The 13566-nt window shown below is 35.0% G+C and overlaps 1 protein-coding gene across 1 annotated transcript; it reads left to right on the top strand.

Moving 5' to 3' along the window:
* The first annotated feature begins 8984 nt into the window (after nucleotides 1-8984).
* Nucleotides 8985-10021, top strand: LOC145157617 (uncharacterized). The gene is made up of 2 exons (XM_079076644.1): nucleotides 8985-9135; nucleotides 9252-10021. Exons 1-2 carry the CDS (start codon nucleotides 8985-8987, stop codon nucleotides 10019-10021), a joined length of 921 nt encoding a protein of 306 aa, XP_078932770.1.
* Nucleotides 10022-13566: the final 3545 nt, after the last annotated feature.

Raw genomic sequence — 13566 nt, 5'->3', positions numbered from 1 at the left:
GCATTGATACAGAAGTATAGTTCTTGGATAAAAGGACTAGGAATCCTAGACAACATGAGAGTGATGAAGAAGCTGATGAGTTAGATGTTATTGACAATGATGCTTTTGATTCCATGGATGAGGATTCTGATCTGGACAGGAAAAGAAGAGCAGTTTTGAAACAACTAAGTAAGGAAAAAAGTTGTTCTTTAGGTGAGGTTCATAAGTGTCATTTTAAAATATGTCAAAAGTGTAACCGTAAGCAGGAGTTGAAAGAGAAAATCAAAATTCATGCATTGGAAACAAAAAAGAATATTGCATTTAAAAAAAATGACAAATGCAGATTAAAGACCATATGTAATGGAGTTGTGGCATTTACTAATGATGGAGTTGGTGGACCTACCCAACCTGAGAAAAGTAAAGGGAAAAGTAAAGGGAAAATTAAAGAAAAGGACAAACAAGGTGGGTCAAGTCAGGATAAAGCAGATTCTTCTTGTCCTTGGATGTTACATGCCTCGAGGTCTACAGATGTAAGCAGCTGGTATATTAAAACATATGAAGACAAACACACTTGTATGAATACAAGGAAGGTCAGAGCTGCAACAACAAAGTTTATGTCTAAACAAATTATGGATCAGGTAGAATCCAACCCTACTATCCCAGTTAAAGCTCTCCAAGAACAACTACAGAAGAAGTATGGAGTGGGTTTCTCAATTCATAAAGTTTTTAGAGCTAAAGCAAATGCAAAAAAGATTGTAGTGGGTGATTACAAAAAACAGTATGAAGTTCTAAGAGACTATATCCTTGAGTTGCAGTCAACCAATCCTGATACCACAGTTAAATTAGAACTTGGAGATATTTCAGAGTCTAACATGGTGAATTGCACTTCAAGATGTTTCAAAAGAATCTATGTTTGTCTAGGGGGGATGAAGAAGGGATTCAAAGCTTGTTTAAGAGATTTCTTGGGGTTAGATGGGGCTCACATGAAAGGCCCTTATTAAAGCCAGATCTTAACTTATCTGCAGTTGGATTAGATTCCAACAATGGCATATACCCACTTGCATATGCCATTGTAGAGATTGAAAACTGTGAATCTTGGAAGTGGTTCCTTGAATGTCTTGGTGATGACTTGGATCTACATGTTATGTCTAATTTCACTTTTGTTAGTGACAGACAAAAGGTAATCATTGTTTTTTTTTATTATTTTTAATCTTTATTTGTTAACCATGTGTAATTTGTTGCCAGGGTTTGCTACAAGCAGTTAGTCAACTGTTCCCATGTGTTGAGCATTGGTTCTGTCTCAGACATATGTTGGATTAGTGTCTAAGCCCATAACTATTTTGGTATGTACTTGACCCGATTGCGAGCATGGTCCTTTTGGGTTGCCTTCACCAAAACAACTTGATAGGATGATTTGTGGAGAAAGAGATTAATTATGATTTATTAATATATTATATGAATAATATATTAAAAGAGAAATGATATTGTTTAATTAATATTAGTCAAGAATTAATAATAATTAATTTTGTGGCTATAAGACATTAATTAAATAAAGGGGACTAGAACTGTCAATTGTGTGATAGTTGGATATCGGGCTAATGGACTCCATAGAGGATGGAGTGGACGAAATCTATGGGGAAACCCATTAGAATTCGTCCAAGGCCTCTAAAGGAGGAGTCAATGGGCTGCTTAGGGCCTAAGCAGTCAGATTAGGGTTTCCTAGTTCAAAACCCTAATAGCCTCACATATTTAAAGACCCCTAGGGCACCAAAAACGTGGTTAAGCTTTCCTTAGGGTTCTTGGACATTTTTTGGTGCCTCCTTCTCTTCTCCTAAGTAATTCTCTTGCTCTTGGTGTTTGCGAGCCATTAGAGGTGTGACACTTGTGACACTAAGCTTTCAGAAGCCAATTACAAGAAGGAATTGAGATTGTTATTGCTACATAACAATCAAGGTAAGATCTAAACCCTAATTCATATGTTATTTGATTATCACATGCTAGATCTAGGGTTTATGGCTTTGGATGATTATTGCATGTTCATTAGACAAACTAGCTCCAAAGCTTTAGGGTTTGCATGTACACCATAGTAATGATGTAGTGCTCATAACCCATCAGTGGTATCAGAGCCTAGGCTGTTTGTTTGATGTATTTGATGCTTAATTGTTCATTGCTTGCTTAAAAATCGATTTTTTGGGTTTCTGACTGGCAGACTCGTCGAGTCCATGAATGGACTCGATAAGTAGGTCGTACTCAACGAGTTCCATTGTGGACTCGACGAGTCCAAGGGTCTGTTGCCGAATTTTTTGTTTTTCCTGCCAGATTTTGTTAAGGATTACTTCCAAAACTCGTTTTTCTTGCCTAAAACTGATTTTTTATGTTTGGAATGGTTATCTTCATCAAAATTGATGGATTTGGTTATTTATGGATAATATAGGATTATTATTAGTCAAATATTTGACCTAGTAAGTTTGAAAAGTTTCAATTTACACCCCTTAAGTTTTATAGTTTAAATTTGAACTTGAAAAGTTTTAGTTTTGAAATTTAAATAGTTAAACCCTAATATTTTGAAAGGTTTCAAAATTTGTCCTCAAGTTTTGGAATTTAAATTTTTGATTAAAAGGTTAATTTGGAAATATTTAAATTCTAAACCCTAATGTTTTTGAAATGTTTCAAAACTTGCCCTCAAGTTTTGGAATTTAAATTTTTGATTAAAAGTTTAATTTTTGAAATTTTAAATTCTAAAACCCTAGTTTTGAAAAGTTCGAATTACACCTTTATGGTTTTATTAAATTAATTAATAGTATAATTAAAAGAGAGCTAATAAATCCATAATCATATGGTTTATATTTGATTAAAAGTGTAATTTATTAAATTAAACCACCTAGTATTTTAAAAGTGTAAAATACACCCTATACTATATATAACATTAAAAGTCTAATATTATATATGTACAACTTAAACTGCTAGTCCTACCGTTAGTAGGCCTCATTCACGAAGCGAATCTATAAGGTTATGGCCTATAAAATGGCAGTTTAATGGGTGTCCACTCTCACCCACCGCTTCCTTGATTGGTGGAGGGTCGTTAGCCGAACGGGTAGGATAGGGCAAACCCTCTCCTCATTAAAAGTATAATGAATAAAGTAACTAAATGTTTTTTTTACAAAATTCTCAATCTTAGTTACTTTAGGAAAAAGTGAAATCGATGCAATTCCATGAAATTACACTTTGTACCCTTGTCGAGACAATTAGTGGAGCGTGTGTGGTTAACCGGCACACTAAGTTGGGTTTGGCATTGGTAGCGAAGGGTGACTCGATGGTTGTCATAGATCGATGGAGCGTGTGTGGTTAACCGGCACGTCGATTAGGTGACTGTAACATTGAGGGCACCACGTACATTCGCATGGTTATTCACACCTTATTTGTGATCCTCGGCATCCCAGTCACAAATGAAGGGCATAATCGAGATAATACATGACATTGAAAAGTTGAATGAATCTCAAAAGATCTAGGAGTTTCAATTCATTTAAAACTTAACCTTCTTTCGTTTTTCATGGTGGAAATTGGTAAATCGTCATTTACCTACCTTCAAATGTTCTGCGAGTTGGATTACGGCATCCCTCTTCCAATTTGTAGGATATTGTGTTGGGTCCTAGCCTTAATATCTCATTTGGGTGTTTTATTAAGGACTCAATCAACTAAACTTGAACTTTCTCCCGTTTCATAGATGTCAAAGTCTGACAACTATGGTCTTCCTAAATCCGTTGGAAAAAGTTTTCCACGTGAAGATGATGTTCCACGATTGTATCGTGGAAGTGGAAATCATGCTTCATTTCCTCCACCTCCTCCAATAATTCTCCCTGACCCACGTGTTCGAAGACTTTAAAAGTTCAAGGTCACTCAAGCCCTATTGGTAAAAGACACGAAAATTGAAAGTCTATATGTGCTCATGTCTTGGATAAAAGGTTACATATTGATAGATTGGGATTGTTGGGTGTCGATGTTTAAAGGAAGTTGGCTGTTGACTTGGTTCTTCAGTCACTTCCTGAATTATATGGTAAGTTCGTTAGAAAGTACTATATGATGGACCACGACATGACCCTAATTGATTTGACTTATTTGCTTATTGCTAATGAATCAGAAATGATTTGGCGCACTGGTCAGCAAATTTGTCTGGTAAATCAATATCCCAACCCTCTATGGGAAATGGTAACATTGGAAGTCCAGAAAAGTTTTCTCTACGCAAGAGAAAGGCTGAGTCTGAGATAGTCCCGTGTGCCATTCCAGAGAGTCCATATGTTTCTACTGCCAAAAGAAGGGGCATTGGTTACGAAGCTGCACTGACTACCTGAGAGATCTAAGAGATGGGAGAGTCAAGATGTATGACTCTGCTTCAAGTAAAATCCAATATCTAACTCCATTAAGTTCCTATTTGGAGATTCTTAATACATGATGTGATAAGATTACATTTTGATGGATCGAAGAAAAGGAAGGAAGCTTAAAGGAAGGAGCGAGCAGAGTCTGATCGCGAAGAAATGGATTACGATCGCATGGATTCAATGATCAGATTTTTGAGCTGCTACTTAGAGTTATGATAGATTGCTTAGGAATACGTAATAGCATAGTTTTCGTTTGGATTGTAAGGATATATTTTTTCCGCAATAAAATAAAATTTGATTTTATCTTATTTATATTTCCTTGCAATGGCAATTGTGAAAATTGATGTCTGTGTGTTTCTATTATAAGCAATATTAAGTGGATGTGATTCTTAGTTATGTTATTTATGGTAGCGTTGTGATTTTATAAGTAAGGAAAGATTCCCATCGCCCAAGTTTCAATTGGACAGAAGCTTGGAATCATATGATTTGAATCATGTGATGTATGGAAATCTTGGTACTTAGAAATTTTAAAGGCTAATTCCTTGACAAAGAGTCAAGTGAAGGACTAGGAGATCGAGTTCACAATGATGTGCACTGGTTAAGTCCACCATAAATAACAAATGAGATTATTCGTCATGATTTACTAAAAGTCTAGTAAACATGATTATGCTTACAAGATTAAGTGTAATTCTGAATCATTGAAAAGTTTCAATGAATGGCAGTGCGAATAAGAAGAATCAAAGATAAAAGTTTCTCTAATCTAAGAAGAAGGGAGAGTACTTTTGTATCAAGTTTTATGATCGTCTTAAGAACCATATTACAATTCATCCTCTAAGGACACCTTAGTGCACTAGTATGGCTAAGAAGAGGAGTCGGGAATTGTCAAAATGGGTTAAGTCAATAAGATGAATCTTACTTCGTTCAAAAATCAAGTCTTAGAGTCAAACTCCAAGATTGTGACTTGAGTGACATAATCTTAAGTAGGAGTGTTCTTGCATTTGCATATTTTGGTAAGTTGTGATGTCTTGAATAAGACAAAGACCAGCTAGTACCAAATTATGTGTAGGTTTGTCTTGATAAAGACACACACTAACTCTTGAGTATTTGTTTGTCAAGAAATGTTTCTTGACAAGAGAATCTTATATGACAAGAGGTCAGTGGGAGTCTAAAGATCTTGAAAAGTTTCAAGAACAAATCAAGAAGTAAACCTATTAAACACTAGCACACGACTTGAGGATTGTAACCTATCGTGTGGACAGATTTTTTATTTCTGTGCCAATCCAGTTGAGTGATTATGCATATGAGTTCTACGAGTTCTCAATTGAATGCATAAGGGAAAACACCTTGATCAATGAAAGTACATTGACTGGCATAGGTGAGTTGCTAAATAACTTGGAAGCAATGGTGGGACTCTTGATGGCAAGAAATTAAGAATGAACAAGTTCTGTCCATAAGAGTTTGAATTTGTCACAAACATTATCTTACGATTATGCTTATGACAAATTTACATGGATAGGAACACATGCACCATAAAATCTAAGTGTCATAAGGTTTCTCTCCTTCATGAAAATGATTGTGAGGAAACGCTTTCACTAAGAGAGATTTTAAGGAGATAGCGATTGTGTAAATTGCATTCTCAAATTTGATTATGATTACGGCATCCCTCTTCATAGTTCGAATTGTGAGATTTGGCAGTTAGTCTGAACATTTAGGACTTAGTAATATAAGTTCTGAATTAGTTTAGACACACATGTGAGCTATCTAAGGAAAGGTGTGTGAATTTGAGAAGCTTAGATAAAGGCTTATCGAAGCACATCGTATTGGAAATATGAACTTTGGAAAGTCAATAAGTATTGTCTTTTAGAAGTCCAACTGTTTTCTGAATACATGTCAAAGCTAGTGGGAGCATAAATGTTATGCTGGTATGGATATAATCATCATGTTAGTGGGAGCATGATTATTATTTCAAGTTAGCAATATTAATTATAGAAAACAAAAGTTTCACTTTGCAAAGTTGCATAGGTTGAAAAGTTGTTTTGCTATAATTAAGGGAGAGAATATTATACTTCGTTTCAAATCTAAAGGTTTAGATCGATATATTTTGATCAAATTTAGTCAAAAAGATATATGAATGTTATGTTGAAAGGATTCAATGTAAGAGAATTCTATATATGAAAATAATTATTGCGTTCTCACACTCGATTATGATTACGGCATCCCTCTTCATAGTTCAAATCATGAGAACATGGAAAATAGAAATAGAAATATTATAGCAAAAGACTGGTAAAGTATTATGTCGTTGTAATATTCGATCGCTCTAAAATTATCCAAATGCCTAGGGCATTAAGAGGGAAAGAGGACTAGAATCGGATTTTACTGAATTAGTTAAACAACTGTCAAGGATAATCTAAGGTTCGCCAAGGATTAGTCACTTGTGGACAGTTAGAAGTATAGTAATGGATGGACCATATTGACATTATTATTATTAGATATGATTCTATTAATAATGAGTTGTCATATGGATAATATGGAAATGTTTCCATATTGGGAGTTGGACGTCAAGAATTTATGTCTAGATTAGAATCTTTTATGCAAGAAGGATATTCAAAGGAATGTACTTTGAATGTGAGACTTCGTGTCTATGGAATTGTCTTGCAAAAATCTCCAGTAGAGGACTTTGTAATTTCATTGGCAATAGTCTTTGTGACTTCGGTGCTGCGACATTACGAAAGGATCATTGCATAAAATGTTAGAATCTAACATATTCTATAAGTGGCAAGAATTTGGTATTCTTACACTTGTGGTAAGGATTGGGAATTGTGAAATGAGTGTGATTGAAAATGCTATTCAAGTATACTATTTCACAAAGTAGAGACCATAGGAAATTATAGTATGCATGCTAAAAGCATGGGACAATTGTTGTTATAATTCAAGTAATAAGTTGATTACTCGAAACATTATACAATGAATAATGTGTAATCAATATGGTGACTAAATAAAGGAGTTTTATTTATACTCAAAAGTTTGGGGCCATATTGGATGCGATTATTATTGTGTTACACTTTGCATGTTTTGACTTCCTGAATAATAAGATTATTCGAACGTTCCACAGTCGCTCATACTTTGGAAGTAGGTATGAAAGAAGATTGTCATGAATTGGTTGTAGATTGTATAAAGTGTATTAGACATAGAAAAGGTTTGCTGCAACGTTCATGAGTGCTTATGAATATGATTTGAGCATTGGATTAAACCCACGCTCACTTGGATCGCTTCATGGATTTTATCACGAGTGATTGGTGAGACGATAATATCTTATATTCTTGAAACCGAGATGTGTGAGATGTATCTTGCGAGTCGGTTGCACATTAATAATATGTAAACACACCAGTAACTTGGTGTTATAAAAATATTATTGTGTGTAATTCGGTGAGTGAGTACAAGTGAGCATTGAGTCGAAGTTTATCCGTTCCTTTTACCCAATGTAGGATAAAAGCAATATTTGTGGGCCCTTCGATGATTTAGTGATGACAAACATAAAGTTCTCGGCTGGGCCAAGACTAATTTGATTTATTCAATTAGTAAGTCGTCGTAAATTGGAAATCGGGAAACAACACATAGACTGAGAGAATGATTTCAATCCATGTCTCACGTCTATACGATATCTAGAAGGGAGGAATATATGATCCCTTATCTAAAGGATGCATATCTGATAAGATCAGAGTTGACAACGGCTTTTGAAAGCTACGATTGCTGATCAGGATCTGAAGTCATACGTAGAATAGTTATTAGACTTATCCAAGTGGGAGACTGTTGGATTAGTGTCTAAGCCCATAACTATTTTGGTATGTACTTGACCCGATTGCGAGCATGGTCCTTTTGGGTTGCCTTCACCAAAGCAACTTGATAGGATGATTTGTGGAGAACGAGATTAATTATGATTTATTAGCATATTATATGAATAATATATTAAAAGAGAAATGATATTGTTTAATTAGTATTAGTCAAGAATTAATAATAATGAATTTTGTGGCTATAAGACATTAATTAAATAAAGGGGACTAGAACTGTTAATTGTGTGATAGTTGGATATTGGGCTAATGGACTCCATAGAGGATGGAGTGGACGAAATCTATGGGGAAACTCATTAGAATTCGTCCAAGGCCTCTAAAGGAGGAGTCAATGGGCTGCTTAGGGCCTAAGCAGTCAGATTAGGGTTTCCTAGTTCAAAACCCTAATAGCCTCACATATTTAAAGACCCCTAGGGCACCAAAAACGTGGTTAAGCTTTCCTTAGGGTTCTTGGACATTTTTTGGTGCCTCCTTCTCTTCTCCTAAGTAATTCTCTTGCTCTTGGTGTTTGCGAGCCATTAGAGGTGTGACACTTGTGACACTAAGCTTTCAAAAGCCAATTACAAGAAGGAATTGAGATTGTTATTGCTACATAACAATCAAGGTAAGATCTAAACCCTAATTCATATGTTATTTGATTATCACATGCTAGATCTAGGGTTTATGGCTTTGGATGATTATTGCATGTTCATTAGACAAACTAGATCCAAAGCTTTAGGGTTTGCATGTACACCATAGGAATGATGTAGTGCTCATAACCCATCAACATATACATGAGAACATGAAGAAACAATGGAGAACTAAGGAATATAAAGATCACCTAGTGCCAGAGTTTTTCCATTACATGCACCAATTGAGTTTATATGACAACTCAGAATATGAATGGTTGAAGTCAATACCACCACAACATTGGGCAAAAAGCCATTTCATAGGTAAGCTGTTATGATCCTTTTACCCTTTTACCATTTTACCCTGTTATGACCCTTTTACCCTTTTACCCTTTTATGACCACCACAACATTATGACACTTTTACCCTTTTCTATATAGGGAGAGAAATCACAGACATGTTATTAAACAACCTTTGTGGGGTGTTTAATGGTAAGCTGGTTGATGGGAGAGATAAACCAATTATTAGCTGCTTGGAGTTTATTAGGGAATATATGATGAAGAGGATATGCAATGTCCTTAAGGTGCAACATAAGTGTGTAGGCCCACTCACACCAACAACAACAAAGATCATGGAGAAGAATGAAGCAGCAGCTACTCAGTACATTGCAGATTGGTGTGGTGATGAAAAATACCAAGTCAAAGTCCCATGGAATGATCAACATGTTGTTGATATGCATGAAAGGGTATGCAGCTGCAGGAAATGGGAATTAACATGTATCCCTTGTAGACATGTGATTTCTGTGTTGTATAACAAAGAAGATAATGGTGAGTGTGTACAAGAGATCCATACTTATGTCCACAAGGTGCACTGGCTACAAACTTGGAAAACTGCATATGGGTACAAGGTGGAACAAATTAAAGGTCGGGAACTGTGGCCTAGAAGTGAGTATCCAATGCAGATCACACCTCCCCCACATCGTAATCAACCGGGGAGACCCAAAAGGAAGAGAAGGCAATCCATGGAGGAGAGAAGTCAAAGCAAGAGTCAGAGTCAGAGTCAAAGGTCAGATATTGATCCCAGTGAGATTCATGGTCATGGCCCACATGGTAGTGGGAAACTAACAAGAAAGTTTGTTAGTGTGACATGTAGTAAGTGTGGAAACAAAGGTCAAAACTCCAGGACATGCAAAGGTCAGGGAGGGACTTGATGGACTATGTTGGTTTTATCTTTTGGTTTGACTATGTTTGACAACTTTGTTTTGATTCCTAGATGTAGGATGTCTTTTGTTGCAATAACTTTGTTTTCAATTAACTTATGACATGTATTTTGAAGATGGTTATGTGTTTAGTATGCTTTTGTGTTAACTACATATGGATGCATGCTATGTTATCTTTAGCAGGTTATGTATGAACAACAGAACAAATCCTAATTGGTCAATAGATACCAAATTTTCATTACCATTAATTTGCATTACAACAATGTTCTACATTGGCAAAAAAACTAGCTAAACCAGACACATATACCCCTAACCTATTACAAAAGATAACCATAACATTTGTGGACTTACAACAAGAACACCAACACAACAACAAAAAAAATCCATCTATAGACTAGGTAATACTTCAACATAGTTTCTTGTTCTTTGATCTTCACCACTTCTTTTTCATGCTTACTTGCTTGATCTTTTATATCATCCACTGCTTTTCGTAGCTTATTGATTGTCCTAAGCAGCCCTGGTATTATAACTTTGGAACGAGCACACATGGGTTCATCTTACCACCCAATAAACCCACATGACGAATTCTTGAAAAAAAGAAGAAAGAAACATTAGATCATCAGGGAGCAGTCATCAAAAACAAACTGTAACATACTTACCGGGTCAGGACATCCCCAAAATCGGCGCCCTGGGTTGTTATCTGTCCACGATGTCCGAACTATCGCCTACTTTTTGCAGAAGCACATCACCATTGTCGATGGAGAAGATGAAATCACAGAGGGGGGCGATCGATGGAGAAGATGAAATCACAGATGGAGTGATCGTTAGCGCTTGTTGTTGGAGACGAGAATAGAGACGTTGAAGTCTCTTTATGGACTAAATAATAATAAAATAATAAAGGGGCTAGATGAATGGACTAAAATACCCTTAAGTGAGAGGGGCATGGGTAAAGTAACGGGAGCTTGGTAACGGCTGTTAAGCCATTGGACTAAACTTGCAACAAAATGAAACTATTGGACCATCCTTGCAAGCCAAACCCATTTTGGACCAAACGTGCTAGTTTTGACATACCACAGGGACCAAATTTGCAATTTTGCTGTTTGGAGTATGGAGTATGGAGGAACGCAGGGCGCGAATCGACATAGAGATGTTATCGGCATTTGTGATTGGTTGATTGCAGTCGACACCTAAAATTGGCTTTGTGGAAATCGAGGAGTCGATTGCTTCTCTAAATTGATTGTTTCTAAAACTAATTTCTATTTATTGATTTCTCCTATTATTAATACTCGATTTGACATTTTTTATGAGTTGGAGTTGGAACTAAGATTGTCAATCTCATATCTTTTATTCCCAATTCTAATTTCTCCTATTTTTTATAACTATTCTGATCCGTTCTGACTATTCCAAGTTGGGATTGAGTTCGTCCGTTTGAAGCCTTCGGTTAAAATGAGATATTTATTTGTTTGTTCTCTTATTTCTAATTCTCGTTTTATTCTAAATCTATCAGTTTTGTTTGAAATATGCATCTTTGATTTCACATTTATTCTCCTATTCGTCTGATTTCACTTTTATTCTCCTATTCTCGTATTCTTCTATTTAAGAGTTGTGGTTTGATTCAAGAGTAGAATTATAGCTTATAGGAGTTCAAATATATGCTGAAATTTTGATTTCGAAATAAGAAGTTCACAATTTTGAAATTTAAGATGTATACCTTTTCAGTTTCTTGAGTTTTGTAATTTATGATTCTGATTAGTGGTTATCTTCTTGATTTCTAATTCTGATTGAAGTTATGGCACCCATCTTTGATTTCCGATTTGAGATTGAAGTGATTGGATTTCTGATAACTCAAGGATTATGACCCTTGGGGCATTAATGTAATTTCAGCGTTCATGTTTGGATGAAATTTACATAGTGTTTTATTTTTTGTTGCTTTTGATGATATTTTCCCTAATGCTAAACTTTAAAGGGAAAAATACATAAAACACAACCATTATCTAATAACATTCAGAAAAGCTCTTACATTTTGTTAATATGTAGAAAAACTCTTACATTTTTAGTTACCTTTCACATTAACCAAAATATTCGATTTTTTTTAATTACCGGTTGTTTAATGGCATGCCATTTATCTTTTTCGTTTTGAGGTTAACATGAAAACAAAAATAAATGGCGTTGTCACTTGTCTAAGGTAAAATGTGAAAAATATATCATTTACTCAACGACCATTTACTCAAGCAAAAATAAGTGACATCGCTTATTTTTTTTCATGTCAACCTAAAAACAAACAAGATAAATGCCATGATACAAAACAATCGGTAACTTCTTATAAAAATGAATATTTGGGTAAATCTGAAAGGTAAATGAAAATATAAAGATTTTTCTGCATATAAGCAAAATGAAAGAGTTTTTCTGAATGCAGTTAGATAAATGGTTGGGTTTTACTGTTTTGCCCAATTTTAAATGGTTTGTTGTTTTGAAAAATTGCAAAATTGATTGAATTGATGTGTAACCGGGATTTCGTAATTGCATAAATCCTTAAAATTTTGAACCTGTATGCCAGTCCAGTATATGTGAATTTGGTTGTTAAATACCCATGTAATTCTTAAATTTAATTATCCACTAGACAAAAGTGTCCAAAATTAGTTGTGAATTTTGAAGTGATAGTTTAAAAAGTTCAAAACCGAGGGGGTTAAAGTGACATTTGACAAAGTTGAGGGGTGGTAATTGTAGGAAAATCATATTATATATACTACGGGGGTTAAACACAAAAATTAGAAAAATGGAGGGGCGAAAGTGATATTTTAGAAAGTTCTAAGTTGAGGTGACATTTTACAAAGTAGAAGGTTAGAAAGTGTGATTTCACAAAGTTGAAGGGTGGCAAGTGCCAATGAAAATATTCATCGAAGGCCGGTACCACTGACTAACTCAAATTTATATAGTCAAATGAAAATGTATTATATGTGACCAAACTCATACGTAGGAAACATGCATAAAAATAAGCACGAAAACATATACAAAATTTACGTCAGAACGTAAAGAAACTCGAATTTCTACCGACACGTAAATAAAAATAAGCAAGTAAGATTATTTTTTTAAGTTAAAAAACGGAAATTCAAATGCTTGGCCAGGCTGAGACTGAGTTGATTAGATTCAATAGTTAGTCAAGAAAAGTCACCATAAGTCGGTATTAGGAAACATAATCTTGAACCATGATATTGACCCTTGATCCATGTCTCTAGTTCATAATAAGATATCATGAAGATCAAAGGAATATGAAGTTATTAGTCTTAGGGCTATTTATAGCATTATTGTTATAAGTACAGTAATTGCATTGGACTGTCACTCATTGTTGTCTCTAGTAAGTATTAGACCGGTCAATTGTTGATGTCTAAGTGCAAGTGGGAGCTGATGGATATTAGTACCCATATCCATAATAAGCCTGGTAATATTACTATAAATGACAATGTCCTTTTAGGTTACACGTAAGAGCAAAAATAAAGCACAACTGAAAAGATATTTATATCATGGCCTTGTTTTGT

This window comes from Lactuca virosa, chromosome 2, assembly GCF_052849685.1.
Source record: "Lactuca virosa cultivar CGN04683 chromosome 2, Lactuca_virosa_CGN04683_v6, whole genome shotgun sequence".
Classification (NCBI taxonomy): Eukaryota; Viridiplantae; Streptophyta; class Magnoliopsida; order Asterales; family Asteraceae; genus Lactuca; species Lactuca virosa.
Note: the sequence above shows the minus strand (reverse complement) of the source record. Positions and strands in the feature narration are given on the sequence as shown.

Excerpts from the sequence above, each read along its gene's own strand:
- LOC145157617 (XM_079076644.1), top strand. The coding sequence starts at position 8,985 with ATGAAGAAACAATGGAGAACTAAGGAATATAAAGATCACCTAGTGCCA. Across the intron at positions 9,136-9,251 it reads GGCAAAAAGCCATTTCATAG|GGAGAGAAATCACAGACATG; the intron begins GTAAGCTGTTAT and ends TTTTCTATATAG.